Source organism: Vanellus vanellus (assembly GCF_965231255.1).
Source record: "Vanellus vanellus genome assembly, chromosome: 17".
NCBI lineage: Eukaryota > Metazoa > Chordata > Aves > Charadriiformes > Charadriidae > Vanellus > Vanellus vanellus.
In genome coordinates, this window is record NC_138922.1 from 701,147 (window position 1) to 718,266 (window position 17,120).

Here is a 17,120-nt window from a genome sequence, read left to right on the forward strand (position 1 = left end):
CGTGCAATGGTAACTGTTCTGGAAGAAGTGCGTGTGGAAGATGAGCAGGCCAATTCCCGTCAGTCTCGTGTCTTCAGAGTAAAATGACGGACTTACCAGGTGTCTTGGTCTCATTAGGAATCAGGCAACGCACAAAGTGAGGATGGGTACTTCTCAGGTTAGTCATCAACTTGTTTAGATTTTCCTGTGATAGAACAAAACATGGTCTTGAGCTTTGGGCTACAAAGCCTTTGCATTTTTTTTCAAATGTCAAGGAGTTGTAGAATCACAGAATGATTTGGGTTGGAAGGGGCCTTTGAAGATCATTGAGTCCAACACCCCTGCCATGGGAAGGGATATCTTTCACTAGATCAGGTTGCTCAAAGGCCTGCCTAACTTGACCTTGAAAGCTTTGATGATGGAGCATCCACAACTTCTCTGGGCAACTTGTTCACATGTCTCACCACCCTCATCATAAATAAATTTCTTCCTTATATCCAATCCAAATCTACCCTCTTTCAGTTTAAAACCATTGCCCCTTGTCCGCTCACTACAGCCCCTGGTAATAAGTCTTTCTCCATCTTCTTGATATGACCTCTTTAAGTATTAACAGGCTGCAATAAGGTCTCCCCAGAGCCTTCTCTCTTCCAGGTTGAACAAGCCCAACTCTCTCAGCCTGTCCTCACAGCAGAGGTGTTTGAGCCCTCAGATCATTTTTGTGGAAGCATGGCTCATTTAAAAGGAAAGTCACATACCCTGAACACAGCAGACACCGTCTGGAAAGAGCCCCCCTTCTTCTTAGCACCTTTCTTGCCACCACCACTATCACCTTGGAAGAAGTAGATAGGGGGTGAATGGTTAGAGTAAGCAGTATGTTTTTTAGGCCTCACCTTCCTTTATTTGGTCACGGGCCAATAAAATAATTAACTTTTAGTTTTAAACACTGACCGACTGGTGCACGACAATTTTAATGAACTGCTGATAGCTGGTTGTTCATCAGTTTATGGTATATTTGGTCTCAGATGCATCATTTAGGTTGCATCATAATGTATATGTCTTTGGTAGTATGGAACACTGTGGCCTGACGTGAGTTTCATAGCAGTGTACTCTGCGACTAGTCACATTGCTTTTACTTATAGACATACCCCCCCCCTTTTTTTTTTTAACTTAGGTGAAAGGCCACAAGAATGTGGATATTCATTTATAAGTGCAGTGAAGTCTTCTTTAGAAAAATCTCCTAATCCAATGTTCCAGGTGAAGAATAGGGATCTATTCCAAGTTATGGCAGCCCCAAGTCAGGAAGAAAATTATAGTTTCAGAAATGCAAGTCCAAGCAGCTCAATGCCTTTTCATATTTGCTGCACTGTTGAAGCCAATTAAATTGAGACTTAAATGGAGACTTTGTGCTCCAAACTTCACACCCTATACAAAAGTTTATCCCCACAACCTTTTCTTCTCGCCTTCCTTATACTGATGATACCTGCAAGGACCACAGCTGACTCATCCCCAGTATTTCCTAGGAGCTTGCTCAGACGCATGGTTATGATAGCCAGACTGAACTGCAGGAAAGTCCCCATGCAGTACTCGCTTGAGCCTCTGTCCCTGCTGTCCATATGCCTGATGGCTGAGTTGAGTACTACTGTATACTGCCTCTCATTTTTGCCCAGCATCCAGGCTGCCAGAATATTGTGGTTTTTTGTAGAAATCTGTGTGGCCATTTTTGGTAAGGTCGACCTATTGACGGTCCAACTTGATGGTCTTCAGCCACAAAAAAGGGCAAGAGATTGGACTGCTCTTTGATGCCCTGAGAGGAGTTCTAAATTATATTCTCTCTCTCATTTTCCCTTGCAACAGCAGGACTGCTCAGCTGGACATGAAATAGTTCCATGTTCTCTTTTTAGTTCTTCTAGTTCACCTCAAGAAACAAAATTCTGTCCCCAAAGACTATAAAGTGCTGCACTTTGGATGTATATTTGGCACCTGTCTAGAGGATGAGTAAGCATGCACATAATTAACAACTCAGTAAATCAGGAAACATACACCTCCTTTCACTTTGTTTTGAACTTGCTGAGTTTTACTTCTCTGCACCACATGAATGTGGTGTTTTCAGCAGTTCTGCATGTTGGTATCTTAGTTTTGCAATATCTAGGTCCACACAAGAACAGGGTCACATTAGGGGATGATAGAGTCTAGAGTATACCACAGAGAGGAGAAGCAGAAATAGACTTTAGTTGATTCTTGTCTTATCAATTATCACTGAAAAAGCACTTACTTGTTTCTGCACCAGCATAGTTAGAGAAAAGGAAGGACAGCAGCTTCAGGGATGATTTCTGGTACAGCCCCACAACAGTTTCATTCAGGGGGTCCTTGTTCTTGTCAAGCCAGCCAGTGATGTTGTAGTCCACCGTGCCAGCATAGTGCACCAGGGAGAAGTGGGCCTCAGCCTTGCCTTTGGCAGGCTTGGGCTTCTGGAAGTTGTTGGACTTGCCCAGATGCTGGTCGTAGAGCTTGTTCTTGAAAGAGGTGTCAGTTGCCTTGGGGAACATGCACTCCTCTTCCAGGATGGAGAAGATGCCCATGGGCTGGGAGAAATACGAATACATGAAGAAGGTAAGTGGCAGGGAGAGAAAAAGTAAATAAAATGTCACCCTGCACATGATTTGTGGCTTGTTTCAGTGACTGTAATTTGTACTGCACAAGTTCTTAATAGATCACTAGTTACTATAATGATCAGGCAAACTATAACTAGTCCGTATTAATCAAGCTACTATCCTTAAACTACCCAACGCGACAGTACTGTTTACTTCCATCTTTGAATGACGGGCTAACTGCACATATTATAATAAATGGTTTCAATCATCTTTACCTTATATTGTTAGGAAGTAGGTTTGAGAGTCCTGTTTGCAGGACTGATGCTGTTGTGTATGTCTGTTACAAGCAAGGTTGCAATTGTCAACATGAACTTAATTTGATGGCTCCTCAGGAATGTGCATAGATAACTTAACCAATAACAACTCCTGCTCTGTCTCCAGTGAATGTGCATGATGGACCAGATTTTCCTCGCCTTATATGAAGTGCAAACAGCAATAATCTGGCACTTTAGAATACCCATAGACTTTTAATTTGTCTCAGAATTGTATTTAAAATTAGAAGTATTTCAATACATAGATGTAGGCACATTCTCAGTGACATCAGAGCTTTCACCTGAGCTACATTAAGTATCTTCTCATAGTGCAGATAAGCACATGTCCTCTGATTTTGCTGGAGACACTGACGTGACCTGCACTTTATTGGCCTAGGGAGAATTCTAGGAGTTCCTTCTTCGTATGAACCTTTTTTTAAATTTAATAAGATGCCATTAGATGCTTACAACTGATTTCAGCTAGGTAGCCACCAGAACTAGAATCAGGGATCCTCCAGAGCAGCAGCCATCACAGGAGGTCGATGCTGGGCCGCAGGAGGTGGATGCTGGGCAGGAATGTCGTGTTTTGAATTAAGATTTTGCCATCTAGGTGTGAACGCTGTGTGAGGGTTAGCATTCACCTTGCTTAACTGTAGGTGTTTCTAAAACAGAATCTAGATCTGAGTTAGCTATACAGATTGCTCTTCTATAATGGAAGCATAATAAAGATGTTTCACAGAATCACCAGTAGAACATACTTTATAAGGAGATGATTTGCATCGTTTTTTCCTGTCATTACAGAAGAGATTACAGTGTTAGATCAGTGTAGGCGTTCTGGTTCCCCTGGCTCTAATATTCTGTATTGCAAAGATATGGGACACAAAATGTGTGGACACTGCACAGCAAGTGTGGATTTTGGGTGTTAGATATAGAGATATGCAACAGGCACTAGCTGTGAATGGTAGCACTGGCTGTAGATGCTGCTTTGTGGTGGGAAGTATGGGAGGTTAGCAGGAAAGGTGAGGCTCATGTGTGCAAAGGCATGTCCCATGGGTATGAAAATCAGGCAGTGAACATGCGTGTGGGATGGCTGAATGAGTCACGGGGCACTGGGCATGAATGATAGTGCTGGGAGCAGATACCTGTATGCTCCTGAGGAGGAGGATGCTGTTTGGGTATGTGCATACTGGATTTGCACATGATGTGTAAGTGCTGTGCACAACCACTGGACACTGGTTTGTAACATAGCAGTGAGGGGTTAATCCCCCTTCAGATGTCCAGTGCAGTAGCAGTGGGCAGTGACAGAGGGGCCAGAAGGAGTTGTGTTGCTAGAACTAAGAACTTAATTCTATCCATTACTGCAAGGAGTAAGACTTGAGATTCACCTTACTGTTAAAGGCAGTCTTGTTAAAGGCACAAAATTAACATCATGTACTCCCTGTCCCTTCCACCCCAGCCATGTTGTTCAGTAAATCATTGTTTGTGCAGAGGCAGCCTGTCATTCCAAAAGCTTCTGTTTTATAAACTGACTCTTCTTCTGTGAGAGGGTCATTCAACAGTAATGTGTCAATTTATTAAAAGTGACTGGCCTAAAATAAACAACCATGGAAGTAATGTGCTCTTCTAAAATGAAAAGATTTCCTCTACCTTCTCAATGAGCTCAATGCAGGCAGCCAGGTCCATCCCAAAGTCAATGAACTCCCATTCAATGCCTTCCTTCTTGTACTCCTCCTGCTCCAGCACGAACATGTGGTGGTTGAAGAACTGTTGCAGTTTCTCATTGGTGAAGTTGATGCACAGCTGCTCCAGGCTGTTGAACTGCAAATTCAAATTATGAAAAAAAAAGCCATTTAGTTTGGAAAAGTTATCAATGGGCAAGCATACCTACTGTAACTCACATCAAAAATTTCAAAGCCAGCAATGTCCAGGACACCGATGAAATGCTGTCTGGGCTGCTTTGTATCCAGCTGTTGGTTGATTCGAGTAACCATCCACAGGAACATCTTTTCATAGACTGATTTAGCCAATGCACCCACTGAATTGTATACCTGTAAGAAACACAGCCATGAATGAAAGTTGAGTTAGCTTTAAAGTTGAAAGAAATGCCTGAACAAAATGAAAAGCTGATCAGCTGTCTAGGTACCTGTTGGACATTTTGTCCTTTAGTTACGTATTCATTCCCAACTTTCACCCTGGGATAGCATAAAGCCTTGAGCAAATCAGCAGAATTCAGACCCATCAGGTAGCCAGCTTTGTCAGCCACTAGGATCAGAGACAGCAAACAAGTTCAAAAGATGCAAATAAATGTTTCCTGGTCCTCTAGGATGTTTCTGTTACAAGGAGCCTACTTTTGGTGCTACTTAAATGCACCTATCATCAAGGGAAGCTCTTCTCCAGTCCGATGGAGAATGTTTTCCCACCAACACAGGTGGTATTTCAGCTGCAGCACACTCCTGTTGCATACCCGGAGGGCTGCAGCAATACTTTGTCTTTGTGTGTCTCTGTTTCCTTGTGGAGCATAAATTAAATCATCGACTTTGTGGAACTTGCAGCAAATTTAAAACATTTATTTTCTGGAAGGGAAAATCATTGTCAAAGTGTTGGACACTTTATGGGATGGGGTTGTTAACTTGTCTCCTGGTGCAGTTCACAAGCAAACTCTGCAGCAAACACTACCTTCTGTGCTGTCTGGCTCTGCCTGCTCCTCCCGCTGCTTCTGCTTGAACTTCATGTTCCCGTAGTGCATGACAGCTCCTGTCAGTTTGTACATCCCTACCTTCTCATCGGGGCTGAAGCCCAGGATGTCCACGGCGCTCTGCAGAGGCAAGCCAGGGAAAGTCAGAGAAGCACAAGGTGCTGTTGACAGGAGGTGTGCTGCGACTGGATGGTGGGGTTTCTCCCCCTGCCTCCCTCCCGCACCCAGCGTGTGGAGCTCCGGCGGCCCTGCGGTCAGCGGCAGAGCAGGTGCTTGGTGGGGTCCCCGGTTGCCCCTGGCCTATTGGCGGGGCACCTGCGGCCACTCAGCTGCACTCACATCAGTTGCAAGCAGCTCCTCGCTGTCATCAATGCTGGCAACAGTGACTTCTCCTTGGCTCACGTAGGGGAAGTCGTAGGGATTGGTGGAGATGAGGAGGAGATCTGCAGGTAATACAGGGCACCTTTGGTGGCACTGCGGCAGGTCACAGTGGAAAGAGAAAGCACTCGCGGAGCCAAGCCCAGCACCTCTGGCACTCACCAATCAGCTCTGGCTTCTTGTTGGACATTATCTGGTAAAAAATATGATAGCTCCTTTCACTGGCCAGCTGGAAGGTCACTCTTGATTTCTCCAGAAGATCTAAGCATAAGAAAGATGCCGTTAGTCTCCTGATAAACTTGAGATCTTAAATGTCCAAATTCTGCCTGCACTGACTTGCTGCAACTCACAGGTTTCGATATCTGCAGAGGCCAGCTTGCCAGTTGCTCCAAAGTGAATCCGGATGAATTTTCCCTATCAAGCAGTACAGAACAGCCTATTGGTTATAGCGATCAACAAATGAGACGTGTATTAGATGTCTGTATTCCAACAAATCTGAAATGAACTCACAAAGCGTGAGGAGTTGTCATTCCTCACAGTCTTGGCATTGCCAAAGGCCTCCAGCAGTGGGTTGGCTTGGATGATCTGATCCTCCAGAGTTCCCTAGTTACAGGAGAAAAAGCTTCTTACCAAACTTCACTACTGGTTAATAGCAGATATTGCAAAGGAGGTATTACAAACGAATCATTTTTACACTTCATATGGTTTTTTAACCTAGAATTTAGCAGAGTTTTTAAGCACTCATCAGCCGTCACGCGTGAATGTTGCCATTCGTTTCAAAGGGCAGAATGCTGAAAAGCATGTATGTATTTTGTTTCCTTGTACCTGCTATCATATATTGGGTATCTTATACAGAGTCACTACAGTAGAGCTCAGGGAGTTTGAAATCTGTATGGGAGAGGTGCTTCCCATTCACAAAGACCATGACAGCTAAAGAAAATGTGAAAATTCTGGGATTTTTTGTGGAGGTTACTCAAGCCCAGGACACACAGAAAGAGGTACAGCCTTTAGTAGGAGGCAAGGGAGAATGTAACGTTTTGCAATGGCATTCAAACAACCAGCAGCCTTTCAGAATGCAGAAATACATCTCCAGACATGTTTTGAAAAGAAGAGTGGGACACAGACAAAGCCTGAGACTCAAATACCAAATGTAAAAAAGCAGAGAACAGAAACTGAGTTTCTTTGCTGCATGAGTGCAGAAGGAATGATCAACATGTAAAGTTTTGATATTGTATTGAATCACTCTTTTTTAACTGTTATGGGAGGAAAGAAGCTTCTGTGACATTATGTCTCTTCTTTTCTGTGCAACACAGTCCAGGAAGCAGAGTCACTGTGTGCTTTTCTGGAGTGATATAGCAAAGCTTTTCTCAAGGTTTCTAGCAAAGTTATGATTGATCCCTACATACTCAGGGCATGATTGGCAGGGATAATTTCCAAGACAGAGATGGAAAACAAAGAATGAGAAAAAAGATGTCAGTTTTTCTCTAGATGAAAGATCAACGACACAGCTCAAGTTGCTGCATATGTGTATGTGGTGTTCAGTGCAGCCTTTAACGTCTTGCAGTGGCGAGGGAGCGCTATTCCCAACACTGTCTGCAGATGGCACAATGGGTTTAAATTAGTTTTTATTAGTCTATGGTGAAGGTGGACCCTATAAAATTAAGGCAACACAGTAGCATATGAAGCTCTGTATAATTTTTAAAAATCAAAAGTCCCAAGTCCTTAGAGTAATGCCCTCTCACGTGTATCTTTCAGATTTCTAAATGAACTTCCTTGTTAGAGAAGAGAAGAGAAGAGAAGAGAAGAGAAGAGAAGAGAAGAGAAGAGAAGAGAAGAGAAGAGAAGAGAAGAGAAGAGAAGAGAAGAGAAGAGAAGAGAAGAGAAGAGAAGAGAAGAGAAGAGGTGTGTCAGTGCAGCTGACTAGACCAACACCAAACTTCCTTTTAGTGTTCAACTCTGACCAGGGAACTCACAAGGGAGCATCGTGCATGAAGAACAACGTGGAAGAAGACATGGCAATTCTTTACACAAGTTCATTCTGGAATCCTGTCTACAGGCTTGGTGACAAAGTGATGGAGGCTGAGACAGTATTCTGGGGAAATGCTGGTCTAGACAGAACTATAACCTGAGTGTTTTATTTAATGTTCTTATGAAGAGGCACGTACTACTGTTACAGACATTGTGAATAATAAAAAAAATAGAGTATTCTGTGAATGAGCTCAAAAGAGGAAAGAACAGGTTGCTTCCCATCTGAGAGCTAGGTGACTTTCATTATATCAGACATGGTCAATACATCTCTCAGCTGTCTCAGTGTTTTTCTGAGATCAGTCCCAGCATAGTGAGCAGCTGGTGAAAGCTGAGCCCAGCAGATTCTGAAATGGTGCTGATGGAAAGAGTGTGATGAACTTGCCTTGGCCATAATAACCCATCAGTCACAGCCACCTGCCTCTGAGTGTGAAAAGTATATTCAACCTTGGAATCTCCTTAGGTTCTGCCATGTCCTTGGGTACTCAAATAACATGCTGACACGTGTCACCCACTTTGATGCACATACCATCTCACAGACTGGTGACACACGCTTGTGCCACAAGGATGTTTGTGGCTTGGTCTGTGCTAGGGAATGAAGCCCACGCCTTGCAAATGCACTAGTGGGCTCAGATTGCAGCAGCTGGGCAGCTCAGCAGAAAGGAGCATCAGAGCATGTGCTTTCTTCCCTGGAAGGACTCTTTTTGAGGTTACTTTCTAATGGCCAGGCAGGTGGTCCCAGCTGTCCCAAATCTACCCCTTTTCTTATGCTGGCCCTCAGGGCTGTTATGTTACCACAGGCAGGAGAACAAGTCAGTGGAAACTACTCCCTGATGCAATTTAAATGACTCTTAACTTCAGCACAACTGTTCTGGAGTTCAGAGTTCCTGCACTTCCCATGTCAATAGGAATGAAACAAGGAATAGGAATGGCACAATCTCGTGCAAGTGGGAATCAACTGCTGTCTTTGCGCTTGCAGCCACTCAGGTGCTATGGATGTGGCTGATCTCATAGAATACTAATGGATAGATACATGGACAGACAGTCAGAACAGAGAAAAATGCTCTTCTACATTATCTTCCTCTCCCTGGGGCAGACTTCCCCTGTGTAAATGGAGACTAGAGAGAATCATAGAATCATAGAATCATAGAATCAGTGAGGTTGGAAGGGACCTTTAAGATCATCAAGTCCAACCATTAACCTACCCTGATAAAAACACCACCACTTCTAAACCATGTCCCTAAGCACCTCATCTACCCTTTTCTTAAACACCTCCAGGGATGGTGAATCCACCACCTCTCTGGGCAGCTTATTCCCTTTCAGTGAAAAAATGCTTCCTAATATCCAATCTAAACCTGCCCTGACATAACTTGAACCCGTTTTCTCTTGTCCTATCACTTGTCACCAGGGAAAAGAGGTCAGCTCCCATCTCTCTAAAACCTCCTTTCAGGTAGTTGTAGAGGGTGATAAGGTCTCCCCTCAGCCTCCTCTTCTCCAGGCTAAACAACCCCAGATCCCTCAGTCGTTCCTCATAAGGTTTGTCCTCCAGACCCTTCACCAGCTTTGTAGCCCTTCTCTGGACACGCTCCAACACCTCAATGTCCTTCTTGTAGTGAGGGGCCCAAAACTGAACACAGTACTCGAGGTGAGGCCTCACCAGTGCCGAGTACAGGGGGATGATTACTTCCCTAGTCCGGCTCACCACACTATTCCTGATGCAGGCCAGGATGGTGTTGGCCTTCTTGGCTGCCTGGGCACACTGCTGGCTCATGCTCAGCCGGCTGTCCACCAACACCCCCAGGTCCTTTTCTGCCGGGCAGCTTTCGAGCCACTCCGCCCCCAGTCTGTAGCGCTGCATGGGGTTGTTGTGACCCAAGTGCAGGACCCGACACTTGGCCTTGTTGAACCTCATACCATTGGCCTCAGCCCATCTGTCCAGCCTGTCCAGATCCCTCTGCAGAGCCAATCTACCCTCAAGCAGATCAACACGCCCCCCTAGTTTAGTGTCGTCTGCGAACTTACTGAGGGTGCATTCGATCCCCTCATCCAGATCATTGATAAAGATATTAAAGAGAATGGGCCCCAGCACCGATCCCTGGGGGACACCACTCGTCACTGGACACCAACTGGATTTAACTCCATTTACCACCACTCTCTGGGCACAGCTATCCAGCCAGTTTTTTACCCAGTGAAGAGTATACCTGTCCAGGCCATGAGCAGCCAGTTTCTCCAGGAGAATGCTGTGGGAAACGGTGTCAAAAGCCTTGCAAACTGAGTCTTGGGCCTTTCCTACATTAAGAAAATGTTTCTTTAAGGAGAGTTCCACTAGCGTTCAGAGGGATGGAGGCCGGGTAGCAGGGGTAAATGAGCGTAGGCGTGCTCGACTGTCCTGAGAGACATCCTGACTGCCTCCTCAGTTGTGCTACACTTTCTGCCTTTTGATAGTCCTGAAACTCAAAAATATTCATTGGTAGTTTCTGCTCTGCAGGCACAGTCATGGGCAAACACTGGAAGGGAGAGGAAATGACATACCTGCATTTTGCCGGGCTGTTGGTCTTTCTTCTTCTCACCAGTAACTGCAATTGTTGCAAAGTACTGGATGACACGCTTTGTATTCACAGTCTTCCCTGCACCAGATTCTCCACTGTTGAAATGAAAATATTAATTCTTACAGGAAAGAGAAAACATTTCTACTTCTCTGTCAGCTTTGTCACACATATCAAAATGTACTCACGTGATAAGGATTGACTGATTGGTACGATCTGAAAACAAAGTCACAGAAAGAGCGGTTCAAATGAGATGTGAAGGGCTTCTGTTCCTCAGACATAACTAACTGACTTCAAGGGAAAGAACTGTGTTGTAACTGCATTTATCACTTTGTAACCAGATAAGGTAAAGTCTGCATTTGGATTTTTCTGTGCGCAGAGGGCTGGAGCAGCCCAAAATCTAACTCCAAGCCATGGTTCTTTGTAAAGCTTCCCACTTCATATTTGTTTACTTTTATGTATAAATCTTGGCTTAAATATTGTTTAATCAGAATCAGATTCTCTGCTGTGTTCCTTCCTTACTGTTTCTTTAAATTCCTTATTTGGAGAGTGGGCACAAAGCCGTATAGATAGCTACAGCCTTTCCTTCATTACTTGACAGCACGGAGGTCATTAAGGTGCCACAGGCAGTCTAATCTTGAGTTGTGCCTTAGGTCGGTGCCTCAGGCACTAAGTAGAAGAGTACCTGAGATGCCTGAACTGTCAAGTGTTCCTTGACTAACCAGCCAGCCCTGCATATATCAGGGTTTCCCATTCTTGCCAAATGACTCACCAGTCAGCATGGACTGATAGGCATTGTCAGAGATGGAGAAGATGTGTGGAGGGGCCTCCTGGCGCTTCTTGCCTCGGTAGCCAGCCACCACCTCCGGGTTGTACACCGGCAGCCACTTGTAGGGGTTGACAGTGACGCAGAAGAGACCCGAGTAGGTCTGCGAGGAAGGGAGACAGCACGTTGGCTTCCACTTAGCCTGGCACAGCAGTTCCTCCTCGCTACCCAACGGAAGACTGCTGCCGGTACTTACGTAGATCATCCAGGCTGCATAACGCTCTTTGAGGTTGTACAGCACAGCGGGTTCGTGGAGGTGGGTCATCATGGCCATGTCCTCAATTTTATCAAATTTGGGAGGATTCATGGGAAACACTTCATCATCCTTTACAGTCACAGTCTGACAAAACCAGAAGGGAACAGGAGAAGAAATCTAAGCCAGGGAACTGCCTCAACTGGGTGATCATGTATGAGTAACAGTTGGTATCACTTACTGTATCATCATGTGTTTTAACTGTGACTTTGCCACCTTCTCTACTCTGTATGGTACCTTTCACATACATTTGCTTTTCATCCACTACAAAACAGGCTGCCTTAGCATCAAATGGACGATTCTGGGCTTCAATTCTCTCTTTCTCAGGCTTTCGTAAATAGGGAGCAGCCTCTCCAAAGATTGCCATCTCTGCATCTGAACTCATGGCTGGACTTGCTCTGGAGGAATTCAGAAAAGTTTCAGAGAGAAAGTGGTCATGCTGAATGACTAAGAGGAAGAGGACTAATTGACATCAGGCACTTAACCTCTGCCTCAATTTTAAGTATCCACTGAAGAAGTGCTAATAAATTTCCTTTTTTACACTGAGATGTATTGTCTTTGAAGACATCCACCTTCAACAGGGTGCCTGCGTGCCCAAGTGAGGGCAGAGAGAATATCAAGCTACAAGTCTTCAAAAGCCTCTCCTGCTGTGTCTTCACCTGCTATTCACACAGCTGTACAGCCACATACTTCACAAAGACACATACACCTACCCACTCAGATAGATTGTTTCATTAGACATCCAAAAACGTAGACACAAATAAGATCCATAAATTAAGCAGATTGGCTCTCTCACATAATTTCTGAGTGGAGGTATACTCCGCACCCTTCTGTTTTCTATGTTTTAAAACTAAGCAGGGATAGTTCAGCTAGTCTCTGTCTGTACCAAGCACTGGAACAAATTGTGAGGGTCATTAACCTAGCTAAAGCCAAACCTGTTTATCGTATCTTATCGTATAAAAAGATCTTTTTAGATCTGTGGAAAAATTAGCTAATAAAGGAGTATAATGTATATTGAAGGTAATAATTAATAGCATAGTATTATCTGGCTAAATAAGTACTTGATATATCAAAAAATTTTAATTGCAAATTTGAATTATCTAGCTAAATAAGTACTTGATATTTCAAATAATTTTAATTGCAAAGTACCTTTTACCTTTAACATATTATATAGAGAAACATTGGTTATAAAACATTAAAAGACAATTAATGTGTACGAATATGTACCGGTCAGTTAGGGATTCGTCTAGTAGAAATATTTCAGAAAACTGTTTTATGCTTAGTTTTATTTTACATTTTTATCAATATCTAGTAAGAATTTTTCAACACAGACAGAATCTATTGGTTGCTACAGTTGGAAGGATGGATGTGGATAATTCAAGAGCATCTGGAGATAACACAAGCAGAAATAAGGTAGGCAGGAACTAGCACAAACAGGATGTTCTTCCCCAGTCAAGCTAACATACAGGCTAGCAAAAAAACGGCCAACCAATCAACATTCTGAACTCCCGCTACTTCACAGGCTGTCTGATGTGCTGTGGTACTAAAAAAGACAAAGGGACAGAACTGAACAACTCAGATGTATGCTTCCAAGGCATCACAATACTGAAACAGTCAACACGGAGTAATTCTATATGCAAGAAAATGATTAAAGGAGTCTGAAGGTATTTGTAATGCTGCTTTTGAACACATTGCCGTAGAAGTGCTGATCTCTCTCAGCAAAACCTTTCTGCTATGGGATATGCACCTTGCAGGACTCTGAGGGACTGCATCTCTCAAGAGACTTTAATACCCAGGAATTTCAAAGCACAAAATCCAGAATCTTTAACTTACTTTGGAAGTATTATTCTATGTATATAGAGCCCAGCATTTTTGCCTATGTCATCCTGCCTCTGAGCAACTCAAGGGAAGCAACATGAAAGAAAGAGAGAAATTATTTCACAGTGTCCATGGAAAGGTTAAGCAGAGCATCAGAAAATGCCAAGAGGTTATCAGAAAATTTCTCGAGAGGCATAGCCTGTTAAACTACTGAATGTCTTTGGTAGGAAATAGTGTAAAATTTAGATCTTTATGCATTCATGCACAAAGAAGAAGACATTCTCTGGGAGAATAACAGGTGCTTCCATCCCTTTCAGCTCCAATTTCAGTGAGCGTTTTTTGGTATTAGGATGGAAGGCACGTATGTGGAGGGTTCCTTCTGTTGCTCTGGTGAACTCTTACAGTCACTCAATCACTAACCTTCCCCAGCAAACTGAGAAAGGAAGGGTGCATATTAAGTTCTCCATGAAGGTGACTCTTTGGACATAAACAGATCTGTCTATCAGACAGGAGACAAGATTGCCCTGAACTTTGTTCTGGTTTCAGGACCTGTGTGATAATCCAAAGTCAGTTTATAAAGTTCTAGACTTTACCCCAGAGGAAACTAGCTCAAGGCAGGGTAAGCTTAGAACTTTCTTGAATTGTACCTTGAGCCTCCTCTCTGAACACAACCTCAGTTTCAGGCCTCCAGCAGTTGTGCAGATGGCAGGGAGGATTCCCTGCCAAGAACTGTGAATATGCTCATATTGATTAAAATAGCATAAATCCTTTTCAGTGAACCTCGTTCTACAACACAGTCTTTTGCCACCTGCCCTTGCCATTGTCTGGGTGAGCTTCAATCATTGCTCAGAATCAATCAGTAAAACTACATGTTATTTGTTAAACTCTTACCTTCAGAGAGCCCAGGAGGAAATCTGCTTTCAGTATCTGTGTGGAATGGTTAAAGGAAGGACAGAGAGAGTTAAATCAAAGACAGTCCACTGTTTTGAGCATATGCTCTATCAAACACGTTCTGTAGTATCTATACACCTTGTGTAGTCTCTCCAACAGCTGAACTGTACACAGAACCTTACAACTCTTGGCCTAGAGCCAAATCCCACAGAAAATCTTGTGTTCCTCCCCACATTGCCATGATCTGCAGAAAATAAATCTAATGCCTAGGAAAAGATCAGCTACATTACATATATTTTCCCAGTCAGTTTCAACTGCCTTCAGAGTCAGTTTTCCTGTGCCTTTCATAGGGCTTGGAGGCAGCAAAGTTTGTAGAAGGCCCCTCTGAGGAAGGGCATGGCACGGCTCTTCTGCTTCTGCTTGTGCCACCACACTGGAGTGGTTTGGGTCATATAACCTTGACACTACATGTAAAGCATGACCTGGAATGTTAAGAAGTGAGGAATGAGAGGAAAATGCCCTTACATATTCCACCTCTTTGCAGAGCTGTGGAGATACCATGGTCAGGATATGAAGCAAGCAGATGCGACTTACCGTGAGATGCTGAGGTAACAAAGAATAAGGTAGCCTTCAGCTGTGGCTCTTTATATGTAACCTCCTGCCCACACAGCATTCAAGCGCTCTATTTTTGGTCAATAATAATTTACTCTTTAGTTGTAAACGTGTTGAAGCTCTGATCTCTCTGCTAATTACTCAGAGACAGGACTGGTTTAAGGTTGTATGGAGTCAGCTGTACTGACCTCTTCTTATCACATTGGTCTGTGCCAGGATGGAGGAACCCAAAGACAGCTCTGATAAGGCCAAATAAGGCAACACTTGGCTCCTGAATTCAAGAACTTTCTTTAACCATCAAGATGTTTTTTTTCTAATTTTGCACAATTATTTTTTTATGGACTATGATTTTAGTAGATCCCATTCTATCCTCTCTGTCTATCTACACATGCTGATAGAGAAGACTTAGAGAGGCAGAATTTTTCTCATTAAATTTCTACATGTGCTGCTGGCAAGTCTGAAACCAGCCTCAAGCTTGGTACAGAGTAAGGCAATTGCCAGTTGGACCACAAGGCAGACTTGCAGTTCTGGCCTGTAGGTTTACAGTACCTGAGGCCTGCAGGCGTACTCAAGGTCTCAGCCTTGGGGAAGAAGCCTGGCTTCTGTGCCACTCCATTATCCTGCAGAGGATGTCATGGAGCAGGCTGAATGTTGAACGAGAATAACTTTGACTTGCTCTGTAAGGGTATGTGGAAGGACAGTGTCTACTCCTTGAAAAGTATCTGGTTAATGACCTTTTTCTACACCACAGAGGGCAGTAAGAAAGGGAGAAAGCCATAAACAAGAACATACCAGGACACAAACCTGACTGACAAATGTTAAGGGAGAAGGTGATGGGAACCAAACCTGGTCAGTCGCACTACTTGATGAAGGCATGTGAGAGTGTGAAAATGTTTCTTCCAGCAAGGTTACCAGATCAGGGACCTTGTCGGCTGGAAAACTAAGGTAAAAGGGAGAATCAGAAACAATATATACAGAGACACAGACCTGACAAAACAAACATGGAGACAATGAGAAGAAACCAACCTTGCCAGTCACACTAATTGATGGGCTATCAAGAAACTACAGGCACCACTTCCAGGAAGATCAACCTGGACTTCCCAACTGATAAGACTGTGAAGCAAGGGAGATCCCAGGCAGGGTTGGGGTGGGTGCAGGAACCAACAGAGCTGAACAAACCTGTGAAGGGACATGCAGGGGAAGGGGGACCAGGGAGGAATAAAGAGGGGGGTAAACAGAAAAAGGTATAAAGGGCTGGTCACATGTGAAACGGGGCCAGTCAGTGTGCTCGTCTGGCTGAGCCCTTTGCCTAATCACCACAGTGTTTCTTCTCTGCTTACATCATCTTATTAAATCTTTTCTTGACTATCTCATTGTGTAATCTCTATCCCGTGTATGCGTGTGCATGCATGGACTAAGTGCCAGCTACTGGTGAGGCCTCTGTGTGTGTGTGTGTGTGAGTAAAAATTGGTGCTGGCTACTGGAATCAGGCTGGGGACACCCCCGGCCTGTGGTGTCAGCATCAGCTACTGGAACGAGTGGGTGTCTGTAGCTTCCCGTCACTTGGGTGGGAATGGTGTGTGCTCCCAAAACCAGCTACTGGGGGACAGCAGGGTGAAGGAGGTGAGTGAGGGGCTCAGTGCCAGCGGCTGGAGTGGGACCAGAATTAACAGTCTGTGTGCCTGGTGCCAGCTGCTGGGGGGACCTGAGCATCTGTGTCTTCCCCTGTCCTGGTGTGGCGTGCGTGGTGTGTGCATGTGCATTCACCAGCAAACTTGAAGCTGGCCCAGCCAGTCAGCAGGGGACCTCATTCACAAAAAAAAGCTCTAGTTGGATGTAGTGAGGGCTTTTGAGTGCTACCTGCCAAGTCATGAGCATAGAGGAGGAAATTCCAGTCAGGAATGGAGGAATGTCCCCAGATAAGCACTAGAGGTGCTGTCCTCACAGCCACTCAGAGGTGGCTGTCCACAACTGACACTGTCACTACTGGGGGAACTTCTCACTTTACCACCTGTATGAGTAAGGTGTCACCAGTGGGAGCTCACTGTCATGCTTCCACTGCATCCTTGACCTCTTGAACCGCTATAACCATTTTTCACTGCAGCACACAGCGTTATCACCTCTGCCATCTCCCTCAGTGGGGATGTCTCACTGAGGTGGAACGCAAAAGTGTGAATGCTTGTTTTTTTCTTGTT

The 17,120-nt window shown here is 44.3% G+C and overlaps 1 protein-coding gene across 1 annotated transcript in view; it reads right to left on the reverse strand.

The window, feature by feature from the left end:
• Positions 1–11,989, reverse strand: part of LOC309679054 (myosin-4-like) — a gene marked incomplete at both ends in the record, with an annotated part of 36,676 nt that extends 24,687 nt beyond the window's left edge. The window contains 16 exons of the mRNA XM_082492285.1: positions 97–184; positions 735–808; positions 2,252–2,561; positions 4,529–4,699; positions 4,780–4,929; positions 5,025–5,143; positions 5,558–5,696; positions 5,916–6,019; positions 6,117–6,215; positions 6,305–6,368; positions 6,465–6,557; positions 10,512–10,623; positions 10,714–10,741; positions 11,298–11,454; positions 11,548–11,691; positions 11,786–11,989. Coding sequence (XP_082348411.1) covers positions 97–184; positions 735–808; positions 2,252–2,561; positions 4,529–4,699; positions 4,780–4,929; positions 5,025–5,143; positions 5,558–5,696; positions 5,916–6,019; positions 6,117–6,215; positions 6,305–6,368; positions 6,465–6,557; positions 10,512–10,623; positions 10,714–10,741; positions 11,298–11,454; positions 11,548–11,691; positions 11,786–11,989 — 2,056 coding nt within the window. The remainder of the gene's footprint in view (positions 1–96; positions 185–734; positions 809–2,251; positions 2,562–4,528; positions 4,700–4,779; positions 4,930–5,024; positions 5,144–5,557; positions 5,697–5,915; positions 6,020–6,116; positions 6,216–6,304; positions 6,369–6,464; positions 6,558–10,511; positions 10,624–10,713; positions 10,742–11,297; positions 11,455–11,547; positions 11,692–11,785) is intronic.
• Between the last annotated feature and the right edge of the window lie 5,131 nt (positions 11,990–17,120).